Here is an 18,499-nt window from a genome sequence, read left to right on the forward strand (position 1 = left end):
GTAATCCCGCTGCAAGGTTGAGGTTCGCGGGAGTGTGCTCTCTGAAATGGAAATGTGCGCATTTGAATATGAATTGACAGACTCGGAATTGTACACTAAAAGTGTACCTTTGAAAATCCATCGAAAATTCCAAGAAATTCAACGGGATAAATATGGAAAAATAACAAGGAAATAGAAATCATGGTATTGAAGAGCTCATCAATCATAGTATATATTATTGGTACATGGAAATTATTGTACTAACTTGAATGTTGAGTTTGTGCATATTAGGGTAATAATGCATTGAATGGGTATATGGATGTTTATTGTATTGTATTGAAAATATTAGTTAAGTATAATTCTTGTTACATGAGCTTACTAAGCACAAAGTGCTTACCCCGTTTCCTTTTTCCCTGTTTTGTAGTGTTAAGAGCTCGGAGGTCGGATTTGGTCGGAGACACATCACACTGTCAACCTCAGGATTTCGGTATATAAAGAAACTTTATTTTGGAAATCAATGGCATGTATAAGCTAACAAAGTAAATGTTAACGTGAAATGAATGTAAAGTTAGCCATTAATATGGTTAACAAACCTGGTTATTGATATGTGATGACGTTATCTTATATAAATGCATGAATCTATCATGAAAATATGTTGAATTGATTTGGTTGATGTGGATTGGTCTCGATTTAATATTACAGGGAATGTTAGATATTTATAAAAGGGCTATATTGAATATAAAAAAAAATTAATTCGTAAATTCCGGTAATACCTCGTACCCTATTCCGGTAATGAATACGGGTAGGGGTATTACATCTAGCTCCTGTGTGCCTAGATGTTATCAAGCTGCTAAGGATGTGAATCATGTCCTATGTTTTTGTGTTTTTGCAAAAGATGTCTGGTTAGCTTTGCATTATGGTAGTTTAGGAAATAATGCCCAAATTGACTTCCATGAATGGCTGTCATGGATGTTTGAAATCATTTTGTAAATAGAAGAACCGAGATTGCAGTTATGTTATTTGGCTATCTGGTACACTAGAAATAAACTACTACATAAGCGAACAAACCAAAGAGTAGAAGACTTGGTAGTTTTTGTTCGTAGTTATTGTGCGGAGATTGAGGCACTAACTGAAGGTGTATATCGATCGCCTCCATCGCTAGTTGTTCGTTGTTTCCTCCAGCTGACATCTTTGGTAAAGATTAATGTTGATGCCAATTTTTTCCTTGCACAAAGGAAAGCATATTCAGGGGTAAGTATTAAGGACGAACATGGACAGATTATGGGGGATTGTAGTCGACTTACCTATCAGGTGCCTACAATTTTTACAGCAGAAGCTTTAGTAGTGGTACATGGTTTAAGGTTTGCTCTAGAGCTGGGTTTCTTGCCGATCATTTTGGAAGGAGATTCAAGGTCGGTAATCCAAAAATTAACAGGAAATTCAGATGATTTTTCATAAATCAGTGCACTTGTCTAGGAGGTGAAGGAGCTTTCAAAGATATTTATGTTTGTCGCTTCAATTGGATCGTGAGATCGGGGAACAAAGCTGCACATGCAATGGCTCAAGATGGTTTAAAGAGAAGAGAAGAGTGTTTTTGGATGGAGGAGGCACCACTGCTGGTCGTAGCTGTCGTCGATGAGGACAGAAGATTGCTTGACTAACCCTAGTCCAGGCCTTAGGATGCTTTGGTTTAGGGATTTTATCCAAATAGTGTTTCCCCAATTTTTATTCTCAAGTGTTTCCTCATTGTCGTTCTTGTTGCTTTCACTTCATGGTTAACGTCGGTTAGAGTCTCCGTGAGCGAGCCCTTGTTTTATTTGTGATTTCTGTCCTCTTTTTAAATTTCGATTATTTTTGTTGATTATGTCTTTTAGTTCCTATTTTTAATAAAGTAATTAGCTTATGATTTAAAAAAAGTTTATATATTTTATATTACATTTATAATCAAATTAAATAAACATATCCTTTACTAATTGAAATAAAAAATTAAATGATTCGAATACATCCAATTAAAATCAATTCTATCCTCAATGGGTCATTAAATTAACCTAAATCCTAAAATTGCCATAGATGTTAGGCGGCATCTTAATATTAGCATACGGCAAAACAATAATAAATTGGGATATTATTTAAGATTTAACATCTATGGCATCTTAATATTTATTTAACATAAAATTTAGGGTAAAGGTATGTTTTTGCTCTGCTAGGTAAAGGTATGTTTTTGCTCTGTTAGATAATATAGATTTAAGTATTTGAATTTAGGTTTCAATTATTATGTAAATAGTAAAAATGAAGTCCATATAGTATAAATAAATTAGTTAAAATTTAATATTATATATTAAAAAATATATAAAAATATGAATTTATTAAATTTAAAATTATTTTAAAAAATTTCATATTAAGTAAGTTAGTATTTCTAACAAAATTAAAATAATTTAAATTCTATAAATTTCAAAAGTGAGCAATTAATGACAATGTTAATATTTTTCACTAATTATATATATTTTTGTTGGCATAATAACAAATTAACTATTAATATTTATATATTCTATTAATTTAATTTTAATTTAACTAACTATTCCCTTAATATTTTATCATTATTACTCAAAATATACGAGTAATAAGAGCTAAATTTATTATATCATAATTATGTATAATTAATAGAAAATATTAGCGCTAATTAATTATCCTAGTTCCTCATATTCGAAATTGAGGAGAATAAATTACTTTAATTTTTTAAAAGTACTAATTTAATAAGAAAAGTATTTTACTTAAATTTGAGTTATTTAGTTATAAAATTGTTGTATTTTAATTAATCAATAATTTTATTTCTCACCGAACAAATTGCAGTTTAAATTTCTTATTTAATTGTAAAATGAGAAGAAAAAGAAAAGAGAGAAGAGAATATGACTACTGCTTGAAAAGCCTATTCACATTAAAATTCTAGTTCTCTGCATTACAAATTTCATGTAAGTAATTATTCTACTGGTCTGCAGGACAATTCCATGAATCAACTGTACCTTCAGCTCTAAGTGACACGTTTTCCAATTCCTTATCATGCTGAAAACCTGATGAAGAAGCTGAGGTGTTCAACTTGCAGCTGTTATTTCTTTGTGAATTTTGATCAGTACTAGTGCTACCACGATTCCAGTGGTCTACAGGCCTCAAATGATCTTCATTCCCATGACTCATGCCCAAGTCATCAATGGAAGGCATGGCTGAAGTTCCATGGGAATTCACACCAAAACCAGCCAAATTAAGACAGGGCTGAAGAGGTGTAGGATGTAGGAAGGACTGGAATGATAGGAGGGGGCTCTGGTTCTGAAAGTTTGGCATATTTTGAGTCTGTTTTAGCATGCCTAAATCAGAAGGCAGTTGAGCATAGTTACTACAAGTGGGAACGGTGTTATTGCTACTTGTATTGGTAATATTAGCATCAGCTAAAGGATTATTTAACAATGAAGGAGAAGAAGCTAGAAAAGGAGTTGGCTTAGCCCTTTTAGCTGAGGGACGTAGAGGGTAGAGAGAACCTAAAGTTTCTACATGACCGGATCGCATACCTGACCTAGAGCCGAAAAGATCAAGCCTTCGAGAATATGATGAACCCGAAAACGGTGGTGCAGGGATTCCAGTAAATTCTTGCACTATTGCTCTAAAATTCATTGTGTCGGTGGTGAGAACTGTAGTGGGTGCCGTTCTCGATGGTCTCGTTCGTTTCTTGGGGTTCTTCACAACACTTTTCTGATCGGATTTTGTTAAAAGCCTTACATCATGATATGGCCATGATTGCAAGGATGATGAGCTTGGATATAAGCAGCCTTGGTTAAGTTCTTGGGCACCTAATGTAGATTGGCTCGATGAAGATAAGCCTTGAAGATGAAAGCTACCCAAGTCAACAGTGCAACAGTTTGGTTTAGGTCTTTGGCTTAGCGGCCTAAACCCATCAATATTCAGCAGTGAATCAATTTGTTGAGATTGAGAGAAAGGGTTGAGATAATTTGCAGAAGGATCAAAGAAAATTGGTGGGTGGTTTTGATGGTGGAAGACAAGTGATGGGTGTGGATTTGATAAGGGATTAGTGTTCATAAAAGCTGGGACCGACTCCGTCGGTGACTCGCACCCTTCATCATCCCCACTTGCAGATTGCATGCTACTACTATCACTGGAATCCATGAAGAAAGCTTTGATTAACTTTTTTAAAATTGCAGCATGAAAAGCTAGAAAGGGCTGTTATCTATATATATATATATATTTATATCATCTAGATGGTGAAAGTTGTACAGTTGAGAAAACAGAAACAAAGATATGGGTATAGCTCGAAAAAGCGACTACGAAGATATAGCAAAAGTACCCAAGAAATGAATGAAAAGAAAATACATCCTTCTAAAACAGCTTTGAGAAAGTTGCCATATTTATATATATCCTTAAAAGCTTCCTCTTATATCAATCATCTTTCCTCTTGTCTTTCAGTGAGAGAGGAAAACATTCTATAAAAAGAAGAGAGAATGATAGAAAACACGACAAGCAAAAGAGGAAAGATTCTAGCTGTTAAATCTTCTTCTTGTTCCTTGCTCCCTAACCTTTATATGATCTGAATTAGGGTTTTTCGATCAAGATGAAATGTTATTTAAGCTTATTCTTTTCCTTTTAATTAAAAAGAAAGTGGGGGCCGGCTGTCTCTCATCAAACAAATTTTTCATGTATGAAAATCTCTCTAAATTAGAGTGCGGGCGTTGGTTGGCAATATATCAAACTCAAAACTAATGAGAAAGATAGGCCGGTAATTGGCTTATAATATGCTATGAACAAAAGAGAATAATAATAATAATAATCTGAATTGTAAATACCATGACAAGGTCAAATTTATAAAAGATCCCTGTGCTATGTATTTTTGCCAATTTAATGACTCAATTATAATTTGATTATTTTCTTAGAATCTTGAGATTAAATTTTGTTGTTGTTAATTTTGTCAAACTACTTGATGACTTTGACATATATATTTTGGCTTTTTCCACATTTAAAAAAGTAAAATAAAAATTATAATAATTTTCAAACATTCAAAATGTTTAGGTGTATATATTATATTATTTTATAGAGTAAACTACACCATTATTCACTTAATTAAAAAGATTATAATTTAGGAATTAAATTATTCAAAAAATTTTATTTAAGTAATTAAACTATTCAAAAGTTTTTAATTAAGTCAATAGGTTGATAAGTTCTTTTTTTTTCATGTTTAATTAGTAAATTCCAAGCGACGATTCGACGATAGATACGGTGGATTAAGACCTATCAAAAAGTAGTAGAATGTACTCATTGTGTAAATTATCCTATTTTATATTTAAAAGAAAATAGGAGCATCAAATTTTTAATCCACCGTAAACTCATTGTATAGGTACATTTTATATAAAAATTTAACCTAATAAAAAAAGGTTTTAAAAGATAATATGAAAAGAGGAATGATAAATTTAGGGAAATGAAAAGAAAAAAAAACATTGCCTCCGGCACATTCAAAATTCACATTACTAATTTAAAAGCTGTTTTTATTTATTTATTTCATATTTTAAAAAATAGTTTTAATGAAGTTGATAAGCGTGTAAGGGTCGTAGAATAGGATTATAATTGCATATCAGCAAGTCTCTAGCAAAACTCAGCCTTTGACCAAGTCAGAATTCAGAAACAAAATCTAAGCCATAATTCAATAACATCAGAGAATCTTTTACCATTTTCATTATCTCAGATTGGTTTCCACAATAACAATAATTTATGTTATTTCGTTTCCCTCTGCTATACTAAATTTAGGGTTTTGAAAAATGCTCAAACCTTGCATAAGTTTGGACTGATTTAAATATATTTTGCACGTATTTAATGATATGTTTTCATGCCCACCGTTTGTACCATATTATGATTTGCTTTGCTGCATCTTTTCTGTCATAAAATTTACTCGCCTTTGCCTTTGCTTTGCTGGGAGACAATACAAGGTGTTGGTGTTTTGGTTTTGGTTTTTTCCTTTTATCAGATGCCAAAATATTCCCATGTAAATTGCTTTTGATTTGATGGCATTACTCCCCAAACATTTGGTGGATAAAAAAAAAAACCAATTGGAAGCAATTTGTAACGTTAATTGCACCTCTTGTGCTGTTGTTATGTCGTATTAATACGGCCTCTCCATTTCATCATTGTTAGGCCGTCATCCCTTCAATCAAATTGCAAATTTAAATGCTTTTTACTGTTCTACATACTTTTCCTTTATCCTTAAGAAGAAGTATGAGGCTATTGAAAATAAAATAACAATACATAATCAAGTCATGCTGGGAAAAAAACCTGCCCAATAAATACACAAGTTATGGATACAAATCATTTCATGGGGGTCAACGTCAACCACCAGAATACAACATATGAACTGGTACATCCTAATCTCCATGGTTTAGGTAATTTTTAATTTAAAATGCAATTTTTTTCATTAATTCTTTTTCCTTTTCCAAGCTATTTTTTTTATAAACATAACGTCTTTGGGAAAATTGTGATTTAAAAGTTTAATTCGATTGGAAACTTAATTGAAGGTTGAATTGTTTTATATTAAGCATAATTTGGAGCTTTAAATTTTGTAAGGAAGTATGGGCAGAGTCACTGCCGGGCTGGCAGTGGAAAACTGAAAAGGAAGATGGACCCTTTCAAACTTCAATTCAAGTCCAAATTCCAAACCCAAGCTTCATCTTGGTGAGAAGATTTTTAAATTGTATGTCGTTCCTAATAAACCTTTGGAAATTTGGTAAAACGTGTTGGATCCCTTCAGATATTTTATACCCTATATGAGCACAACAATCAACGTATATTTTTATATATAATTCCATTCTATTTTTCCATACTTGTATTTTTATATATATAATTCTGATTTTACGTGTTTATTTTTAAAATTTATTAAATAATATATATTTATAATTTAAAAAGATATTGGCTAATTAAATGGAATTGATCTTATTTATAATAAAAGTCTATATATTTATAAAAATAATTGAGAGAATAAAATAACGTTTTAAAATTAATATAAATAAAAAAATGAAAAGCAACCATTAGTAAAATATTAAGTAATTAGACAAAATAAATTGTCATCCAAATTTGAGTAAAAAAATCACCTACAAAGAATCATTACTTTAATAAATCATTGTCTTTAACATAATATTTCACAATATAATTAATAGCTTGCACAAAAACAGTTTGGACAGCAGCAGTAGACTAACTTTGAAAAATAACCATAAATTGTAGAAATTGAATTAGAAGATGAAAAAAAATATGGAATTAAATATTATTGAGTATAGTTTCTCATAGAAGAAATAGTGTAAGCAATGGATTTGTAAATTTTGATATATAATGAATTTTGTAAGACAAGGTCAGAATGAATTCGGGTTTCCCTGTTCTGACTTTGAAAAATCATAAAAAATTGAATAAAAATAATTAGGGGCTTAAATTTATATTTCTAAAATCCTGAATGAGTATATTTTTAAGAGAAATAAACAAGAACATCATTTGAATCTTGTATGAGGAGATAATTAATTTTTGGTGAAGAGGGGTCAGAAATGTCAGACAGCAGAACAGGGGTAACTTTAAAGAATAAACTGTACTTATTGGCTAAACCAAAAATTCTGAAATTTTTATGGTAAGAATATATATGAGTCTAGATTCAGGGAAAATTATCAGATATTAATTTGGAGTTCTATAGATCCATATATAAATAATTTAGTGACTATGATGCAGATAGACAACTTGAATATTCATAAAAGTAAATAATAAAAATTATGGATAATGTTACTTACAAGTGTAACACCCCTTACCCATATTCATCGCCGGAATAGGGTAGGAGGCATTACCGGAGTTTATCGAATTAATTTTCCATTAATACGAGTTAAATACTATTTATTTACTAAAACATGTCATGGTGTCCTTTAGATGGGCCTCCAAAGCCCAAAACATACTTCGAGACCAAACTAGAATTAGATCGAAACCATAAGGAATTTTTTTTTTGCTCAATATAACCCCTTTATAAATATCTAACCTTCCCTGCAATTTTTAAAACCGAGACCAATCCAACCAACCAATTCATTTCAATCAATTTAATACAAAATTATACTTCTATTATAATTATACTATTTAACATACTCATCATTCTTTACTTTAATGTATATTCATTAAACAAGTCTTAATATTTATATAATCACCAAGCCTTATACATGCCATATAAATCAAAAAGGAAATTTACAAAAGCTACCGGAGATAATCTGGATAGTGTGATCCTCTGTGTTGATCCGATCCTCCGTATACTTTCACGTCAATCTACAAGAGACATTGAATACACTCAAGTAAGCTTATAAAAGCTTAGTAAGTTCATAGGGATAAAACATAAATCTTACCAAATATTTATACACTTATACTATATACACAATTATTAAGTTCACCTGTCAATTACAGTCATTGGTGAGTTCCCTGTATAAACTCACTACCACTTATCCATTTCCATTAATTCTTTTGGGCCCATTTGTCATATATCATTCTTTAACCAAATTAGGGAATGGTAACGGAAAATTGAGTACTTCACTTTCACTTTGCCATAGTATAACTATGGTCTTGCATATGATCACTTATCACTTTTTAAAATCATAGTCCTGCCACGGTCTTACACTGATCACATTTATCACTTGTTACTGATCAGATAAGTGTAGCTAAAGCTACCACTTATCACTTATCACTTGTCATTGATCAGATAAGAGTAGCTAAGCTACCACTTATCATTTGTCACTTATCACTGATCAGATAAGTGTAGCTGAGGCTACCACTTATCACTTATCACTTGTCATTGATCAGATAAGAGTAGCTAAGCTACCACTTATCATTTGTCACTTATCACTGATCAGAAGTACTCAAATCCGACATTCCACTCAATTTGATCATTTATTCGATTTTCGGGTTGTTATTTTATTTTCTATTCATCAATAAATATATTTCATCATACATTATATAATTCATAAAATTAACATATAATCATTAAGCTTCAACCATATGAACTTACCTGGGTCGATTTGTAAAATTTGTGAAAATTCAAGGACTAATCAGCTACTTTTTCTTTTCCTCGACTTGCTTCGGGTTCTCGATCTATCATTGTAAAATCATTCATTTATCAGTATTGACTTCATCTTCAACCCGCTTATAAGTAATATTATCTATAATTTAATTGTTTACTTATGTATATTCCAATGCTGTCCATCGGTGTCATAGTCACTAAATTATTTTTATCTTTAGTTACAGAACTCCAAATTAGGATCTGCTAATTTTATCTGAAACTAGACTCATATATCTTCTTATCATAAAATTTTTAGAATTTTTGGTTTAGCCAATAAGTACAGTTTATTCTTTAAAGTCACCCCTGTTCTGCTGTCTGACAATTCCGACCCTTCTTCACTAAAAATTAATTATCTCTTCGTACATAATTCGGATGATGTCCATGTTTGTTTCTATTGAAAATAGACTTATTAAAGATTTTAAAAATATAAATTTAAGCCCCTAATTATTTTTCTCCAATTTTTGATGATTTTTTAAAGTCAAAACAGGGGATCCCGAAATCATTCTGACATTGTCTCACGAAATCTATTATATGTCATGATCTACAATTCCGTTGCTTACACCGTTTCTTCTATGAGAAACTAGACTCAATAAGATTTAATTTCATATTTTTTTCATCTTCTAATTCGATTTCTACAATTTATGGTGATTTTTCAAAGTTATACTACTGCTACTGTCCAAAACTATTTTAGTGCAAATGTTGATTTCGATTTTTGCCCCAAATTTCACAGTTCATACAATTCAGTCCTTGCTCAATTAATCCCTCAATGAAGCTAATTCTTCCCAATTAATGCTTTACCTTAACATTATAAGTTATTTCACAATTATTTAAATTCAGAATTTCCACATAAAACCTTAACTTCAAACTTTTTCACCTTTAGATCTCAAACATTCACTTTCTATTCAATTCTTTCAATAAAATCAGCATATAAACAATTTAAAACTCTAATTCCATGCTAAATCATCATATAATTCCAGCACATATTCATATCAGCTTTCAATTTCTTTCATAGAATCAAAAAATAATGAATTAAACAAGTGGACCTAGTTGTAAAAGTCATAAAAACACAAAAATTTCAAGAAATAATCAAGAATTGAACTTACTTGCAGTAAAAATATGAAAAACCAGCTTAAGAAAACCCTTCTATGGTGTTTTTGCTGATGAGAATGCAGAAAAATAATGAGAATTCTAGATAATTCCACTTTAGTCCTAGTTTATTAAGTAAATTTTGCAATATTCCAATTTTGCCCTTAATTCATCAATTTTCCTGCTGATTTCATGCACCTTGCCGTCCAGCCCAAATAGACCTGGGGTCTATTTGCCTTTTAAACCCTCTCTCTTTTATCATTTAAGCTATTTAATCATTTCCCATAATTTTACATTTGTTACAATTTAATCCTTTTTATTCAATTAACTATCGAAACTTTAAAATTTCTTGACGAAACTTTAAAACTAACTTATTAACACTCCATAAATATTTATAAAAATATTTATGGCTCGTTTTAAAAATTTTCAAACTCTCGGTATCTCGTTTCCGATTCTAATTTAATTTTTTTTATTTCTAGTACACTATTCGCTATTTCAAAAACTTTCCTGACTTCACACTTAACTTATATTCACTAAATTATTAATATTTTCTACTCATTTGTCGGATTTAGTGATCTCGAATCACTATTCCGACACCACTAAAAATTCAGGCTATTACAACAAGTGTGTTATCTACATTAAGGATGTGGAATGGAGAGGAGGAGGAGGAAAAATATGTATGAATATTCATCTAGCATGGCTAATTTGCATATTTTAGGCTCAGGGACTAAATTGAATAAAAGTAAAACTTTATGGGCAATTTTGTAAACATGTCAGAAATGACCAAATTGCATGAAATGGATTATTTTATTATTTAAATTACAAAATTGAATGAAATTATTAATTTAGTTCAAGATCAGGGGAAAACATGTTTTAGGGATTAAATTGAAAAGTGTTGAAATTATGAAAAAATTATGATATTTTATAGAATTCATGGATTGTTATCAATATATATGAGAATAATAGCTGGAAATAAGGATTAAATTGCAAGAATTTTATTTTCCTGACCCTAAGGATGAAATCGTCATTAATTAAAAGTTTAGGGGCAAAATGGTAATTTTGCCTAGAGCTTTAATTAAATGCATTAGAATATGAAATGAATGAAAATGATGATCAAATTTATTTATAAAGATCCGGACGACTCAAATACGAGACTTGATCGTGGAAAAGAAAAGATATCAGATTAATGAAATTATAAACACAAACAAGCAATGAGGTAAGTTCGTGTAACTTGAATTATATTCTTAAATGCTTGAGATTGTATGTTATTTATGTGAATATGATTTGAATGTTCATTGTATGAAAATTTATGAAACATTGATAAATTTGATAAAAGGAGAAGAAATCTCGGTTGAATGAAAGGAAAATTCGATGGATCTCTGAAAAGGAATTGACGGTAAAAAGGATCTAGCCCGGATGGGTGATCCTATCCTGATATAGCCCTCCCGAAGAATATGTGTAAAAAGGATCTAGCATGGACGGGTGATCCTATTCTGATATAGCCCTCCCGAAGAATACGTGTAAAATAGATTTAGCCCAGACGGGTAATCCGAATTAGGGTCTGAATTTAGCCTGGACTGGTAATTCAGATCCAAGCTCATTAGAGCAATTGTCGTTGCAGGGGATTTAGCCTGGACTGGTAATCCCGACAATACTCTATGAGTTTATATTACAGGGGATTTAGCTTGGACTGGTAATCCCACTGTAAGGATGAGGTTCGCGGGAGTGTGCTCTCTGATATGAAATGTATAAGACCATGGTTGAAAGATACCATGGCAACCTGTGTGTAAGACCATGGTTGAAAGATACCATGGCAACCTGATATGAGATGTGTAAGACCATGGTTGAAAGATACCATGGCAACGTGACATGAAAAGAATAAGACCATGGTTGAAAGATACCATGGCAACATGACAGAAAATGAGTAAGACCATAGTTGAAAGACACTATGGCATCACGTCAAAGATAAATAAGACCGTGGATGGGAGACGCTATAACATCTGTTGAACAATTGATATTCAGGTAAAATGTATCAGATGACGAATGGTTATATGAAATGGCTGTGTGAAATGGCTGTGTGAAATGTTTACAAGAACTGGTCATATGAAAATATATGTACAAAAGCGTTGTATGAAATAATTATGAAAATGGATAAACGAAATAAGTATAAGTACATGGAATATAATTTATGTTAAGTTTGATATAAGCTATTACCAGAATAAATATACATAAAATAAATGGAAATGATGAAGCATAAAATATTGATATAATGAAATGAATGATATATGCTTGTGAAGAAACGGTAAGAGCATGATATGTTTCATGACATGTACATATATGATTATCTTTTATATGTTGATACAAGGAAATTATGTAATTGAGACTATTATTAAACTCAAGTGCGACATGTCGAGAAAATAGATATATCAATGTTGAATTTATATGAGATATGTGCAAGTATACTAACAATGTTGTTGTTGGATGCTTATACAAGTGCCAAACTGTTGATTGAATGGTAATATATTTATTTTATATGATGCATTGAATCGGTAAGTATTTTAATTTTTTTAAGTGATCTGCAAATGGTAGTAATGCTCCGAAACCCTATTCTGGCAGCGGATACGGGTTAGGGGTGTTACATCTTTTTTATATAAATACAAGATCTAGTCGTTTCTCTTCAAAAAAAAATTAATTAAAATATATATTTATTTTCTTTTGATTTTTGTCATATAAATAAAGAATAAATAAATTTATATATTTTAGATTAGAATACCAATACTAAAAGAAAAAAAATTATATTACCAATATATTAACATTATCCTTTTATATGCATAATATTAATCTCACATATTTAATTCTAATTAATTAAAAATTGATTTTAAAATTATTAATTATTAATTATTATTGTATTTAACATAAAATTATACTTATACATAAAAAATATATTTATTTAATTGGAATATTTAATTAAAAACTTTAATTTTTATTAATTTTAATTATGCAATTATATTTAATTATTTATAGATTTATGATTTTATTAATTAATAATATATTATGTTATTTTTTAGTTAAAACTTTTAAAAGATATGATCAAATTAATTAATTCTAAAATTAATATACAATCATATTAATTAATGTTACTTTTATTATTATCACCTGATAATACAAATAAACTATTATTCTAACAATATTAATTTAGTAATATAATTAATAATAAAGAGTTGTCAATTTAAAAGTTTTTCCAAACTCATACTTTTATTTATATATATTGTTGGAACATTTTCAAAATATATATAGTGTTCCAATAGTTTCAAATAAAAAGTTACAAGTAACAAAAAAGTTATGTCACTTGATTATTAACAAATAGTCATAATTATTCAAGTAGACATCTATTGAGTAATTATGTATTGCTAAAGATATGCCTATCTATTTGGGTAATTATGTTCATATGAAGAGACATGAGATCTCCTAGTGAAAATTCATTTGTATGACAAAAAAAAAATAGAAATTAAGTTTCTTTTAATTCTCCCACCATCAGTGCAAAACGTAGATGGTCATTGAATTTCATTGTATCCTCGAAGTTCATTTGCCAATAACTCTTCTCCACACCATAATATAAACGGGACGAGTTGAACCTTAAAAAAAAGGTAACATTGATATATGCCTTGAAGCCCTCATTAATTTCTCATAACACTAATATATTAATAGATAAACTAAAAGATATGTGTTGTGGATCAAACTTTTAGAGTAAAATTTTCATAAATTATGTGTTAGATATTCATGGTAAAGACAATCGCATGTGAAATTACAATTGATTAATTTCATTTTGTAGACCAAATTAGCAACCAGTTGAAGTAAAAAAACTGTATAAATATAGGATCAAAGTAGTGTAGAGCTTGTTTATTTCTTTCTTTTCCTCCTTTTTACAATACCAATTGAGTGAAATAAATAGTTAACTATGAGTCAAAAGATTCTGATTTTTCTAGCATGAAATTCTACTTTCAAGCTCGTATTGTTTGGTAATTAATTTCAAATTGACATCGTCTATCACCACTTAAAGAATTAAGGTTGCTTGACCAAATGATTAATGAATGAATAACCTTAAACATGATTTTAATCAAACATGACCAAATGATTAATGAATGAATAACCTTAAACATGATTTTAATCAAACATATAAACATGTATGTTTCATATTTTATTTATGATAGGTACTAAAAGTAACATATTTTAATCTCATTCTTAATGCATTTTTTGGGTGATTATTTGATGTTAATGGTGAATTTTATGCTCATAATCCTTTAAATTCATGTTTTTATACTTAGGAGAGCATTTGAGAGCAAAAGGAACAAAAAACGAGCGAAAACCAAAAAATCGGAGCGAGTTACAGGAGCCACATGGGCTAGACCATTCCACACGTCCTGGACACACGGTCGTGTGAGCCACACAAGCTGCCACACGACCATGTGGCAAGTCATATCGATTTCGCGAATTGCACTCCAAACAACAGAAAAACGCAATTTTCAAGGGTTTTTGGACATTCTAAGACCTATATATTGCAAAAATAAGAAGATAGAAGTGAGTCGTCATAGAATACTTAAGAAAACAACTCGAAAAACACCATTGAAGTCGATTCTAAAGAAGATTTCCATCAAGATTGAAGATTTCCTTTTGATTTCTTTGGGTATTATTGAGTTTCTTTGTTTTTGTGGTTATACTGTATTTTGGATGTTTTCATTTATAAGCATAAATTAATTTTCTAAATACTTATGGAGATGAACCCTACGATGAATTTTGTCTTTTGATTTTTATTTTACGCAATAAATAATTAGATCTTGTTTTTAATTATGTCTGCTTAATTATGGGTTTAATATTTCTAAACTATTGATCCATGTTTGATGTGCTTAAATAAGAGGAGGAATAAACCTTGTTTAAGAGTAGATCTAGTGTAATTGAGTGAAGTTGCATGCAATCCTAGAAATATAATGACATAAATCTACTGGATTAGAGTGAAATATAATATGGGAATCCATAGATCAAGTTAATTAATCAACCTAGAGTTAGTTACTCTTATTCTTCCTGAAGAGAGATATTAGCATAATTTAGGGATTTTATGGATCAAGATACTAAGTGAGAATTTGCGACAGATGAAATCTAAGTGGATTTTTTCCTAGGTATTGTTTTGCTTCTTGATTATTAATCAAATTTCTTCAATTGTTCTTTGTCGTATTCGTAGTTAATTAATTTAATTAATTTTAGTTTTAAATGATCATTTGAATAATAGAAAAACAGTAATTACTAGTATTTGAAGTCTGGATGGAAATGATTTCATTGCTTACCTTAACTATACTATTAATTGATAAGTAGTGCAATTGTCTTTATCAAATTTTTAGTAAAAGGTTTGACAATAAATTCATTACATGCAAATAAAAATAACACATAACTCATGAATTTACATGGCATAGCATATAATAGCAGCAAAATCTTTTTCCAATTGAAAGAGAAAGGAAAGCTGTACAAATTTTGTGGCACAAATTAAATACATAAAACTTTCAAATCATACACAACAATGACAACATATCAAAATTCCAAAAGTAAAGCTATAAGGTGGCTTAGAATTTTCAGTTCTCAGATGAAAGGGATCAAAAATAAAGCACAAATAAGTATTTATAAAGTGAAACTATGAAGAAAACAGAATAGTCACCAGGGATAATAATTAATATAATCATCTCTTCCAACTTCGGCTTCGGGATAAATGATCTTTCATTCTACCAACAAGCCATGTCTCTTGGGCTATATCAGATGAAATTTCGTAGAAATCAGGGTCGTATTTCATCACTACTAAGCTCTCTTTCGCCTTCCTGTTTTCTTCTTCCATTAAAGACCTCAAATTTTTTCTTTTTTCCTCGTCTTTCCTCCTGCACTCTTGTTTGTCTCCTTGATCTTCCTCGACCTCTTCCACCCTGTTAGCTTCTTCTAACCAGCTCTTAGCAGGAGCGGATCGACAACGCATAAGCAAGAGAGCATTTGCAGGTGGGACTGCAGCAGCTTGATCATCAACATGATCGAGGGAGCTCTCTTGTTCTTTGCTTTCTTCTTTGTAAAGCCCGTTGTTTTGATTCTCCTGCAGGACCATGAACCATTTGGAAAAGACGGTTCTTGATGTCTCATTGCCTTGTACGTAATTGTGGTTTTCTTGGGGTTCTTCATCTTCATCTTCATCCTCATCGTCAGTGGTGATGTCAGATTGAGGAAAAGACCCGAAACATCGAAAATCGAAACGAATGGCGCGCAAGCACGTTAAGAACTGCATGACTTCTTTTTTGAAACCGAGTGAGTCCACCCAACTTAGTCTCTTTTTTTGTTTCCTGCAGTTGTGAATTCTTTCGATCTCTTCCATCACTGATTGCCAACTTTTGCACGAGCTTGTCTTAGACCTGACTTTGATCTGTCCGGCGCATGTGACTTTCGGGGAGGTTGGTTCCGTGATCTCGGATCCCATTTGCTTGTTTTTAGCCCATAGGAGAGGGCTAGCTCTGCCGCCAGCTCCACAACCTTTTCTGGTGCTTGATTTCTTAAGGAGACGGTGGTGGTGGTGGTGGTGGTGGTTGTGGTTGTGGTTGTGGTGGCGCTTATTGGGTTCTGATGACCTTGCAGGACTACAAATGGGCTTTGGCGGCATTAGTGTGAGATGGGCTCGAGATGGGAAACATACTAGCAAATCTGCTGAAGGGGCTCCTTTGGTTTCTCTTCCTTTCATGCCAACTTTGTTCTTGGTTTCTCCTCTTATGTGCGTGCTCTTCTCTTGGTTTCAGTTCCAGTTCAGTTGTTTCTTTTTTTTTTTAGATGTTGGAGAACGAGCACTTATGAATATTTTTATTTTTTGGTTCAAAAAAAAAATGTATATGAGGTGTTGTTGGACTTGGGATGTTTTTAAAAGAAAAGGAGGGAGAAGTTGGACAACTTTCTTTGCTTTTCAATTGCCTTTTTTTTATTATTTGTACTTCTTTACCACTGCAACAACCTGTTTTTATGTTAAATTTTTCTCGTGTTTGCTCTCTTTGAAAATTGGGTTTCACAGCTCACAAGTGAGCTTCTTTCATTCTAGACCTTTGCTTTTTATCCCCTTCCAAACACATTAAAAAATCAAAAGGAAAAAGAAAGAAAAGTTAAAGCCCAGGAGCTTTGTTTCATGATCCAATCATACCCTCAAGTTGTGAGCCCATGCCATTTATTCCAACCCGCATAGTGCCCATAGAAACATATGTGCCACCACCATCAAAAGTTTATATTGATCTGATTCCATAGTCTTTTACGAGACTTCAACTAGTGCTAATATTCTCGGCAGATAAAAACAAAGAGTGGAGCCTGTTTTAAGGAGATAAAAGCGTAGCCGAAAGTAATTAAGGAGAGTGAAAACAGAGGTTAAAGGAAAAAGGGTTAGGGAAGGTATAATGAGTAATGGTGCAGTACTTGAGAGCACGGGGAAAAGAATGGCCCCCCCAGCCAACTATCACCTTTGCATTGCCTTACAATTAATTACACTCTCTTTCTTTTGCTTTTTGTTTACGACTTTCCACGATGGAAGAGAAGCATAGTAAAATACTCTAAACTCCCCCTTCTTTATGATTTATAGTTATCGTTATCATTATCATCATTAGAGAGAGAGAGAGATATTAGTGGGGGGTAAACTAAGGAACCATTTTTCTTCCAAACTTCACTTCTTAATTATTAGCTATAGTTTATGTGTTTACATCATGTTTTTTCAGAATTAATCACTTGTTTCTGAACTTGCCAAATGTGATGAGATATTCTAATGGTAACCTAAAGATTAACAGTTACTTCTTTTCCTTTACTTTTTAACTCTACGATTTATATGTAAGCTTTTGATCAACTACTTGATAAAAAAATGTAAAAAAAAAGAAGAAGCTTTTGGTAATGCTTTGAAATGATGAAAAGAAGAAGAAGAATAATGCAGATTCGAAGGGATTTTTACCAAACTGATACCAAAAGCTTCCTAAGATGGGTAGCCTCATCAGATTTTCACTCTTTTTCTTTTTATAATATAAAAGGTAGGGTCGAAAAGCTAGCGGCCCGAGCAAGCAAAGCCTAACAAAGCCTAAAGTTATGCGACTACAATCAATGAATAGGAACCACACAACTTTGAAAATTCTCTTCTTCATTTTCTATATAGACATGTAGGGCTTTGGAGGAAATGATAGACCATGCAAAGAAGGGCTGAGTTTTAAAAAAGAAGCTAGCTAAGCTACCATTTCATTGTATTTGTGGTGGTGGTGGTGCATGCATATCTAGCCCTGT

The 18,499-nt window shown here is 31.2% G+C and overlaps 2 protein-coding genes across 2 annotated transcripts; both read right to left on the reverse strand.

Annotated features, from left to right (window-relative positions):
* Positions 1–2,961: 2,961 nt before the first annotated feature.
* Positions 2,962–4,152, reverse strand: LOC107960659 (uncharacterized). The gene has a single exon (XM_016896967.2). It carries the CDS (start codon positions 4,150–4,152, stop codon positions 2,962–2,964), a length of 1,191 nt encoding a protein of 396 aa, XP_016752456.2.
* Positions 4,153–15,624: 11,472 nt separating this feature from the next.
* Positions 15,625–17,265, reverse strand: LOC107957740 (myotubularin-related protein DDB_G0290005). Its single transcript, XM_016893309.2, has one exon. It carries the CDS (start codon positions 16,938–16,940, stop codon positions 15,906–15,908), a length of 1,035 nt encoding a protein of 344 aa, XP_016748798.1. The 5' UTR covers positions 16,941–17,265; the 3' UTR covers positions 15,625–15,905.
* Positions 17,266–18,499: the final 1,234 nt, after the last annotated feature.

This window comes from Gossypium hirsutum, chromosome A05 (genome assembly GCF_007990345.1).
Source record: "Gossypium hirsutum isolate 1008001.06 chromosome A05, Gossypium_hirsutum_v2.1, whole genome shotgun sequence".
NCBI lineage: Eukaryota > Viridiplantae > Streptophyta > Magnoliopsida > Malvales > Malvaceae > Gossypium > Gossypium hirsutum.

Bases quoted from the DNA above. Each gene is read 5' to 3' on its own strand.
- LOC107960659 (XM_016896967.2), bottom strand. From the start codon at position 4,152: ATGGATTCCAGTGATAGTAGTAGCATGCAATCTGCAAGTGGGGATGAT.
- LOC107957740 (XM_016893309.2), bottom strand. From the start codon at position 16,940: ATGAAAGGAAGAGAAACCAAAGGAGCCCCTTCAGCAGATTTGCTAGTA.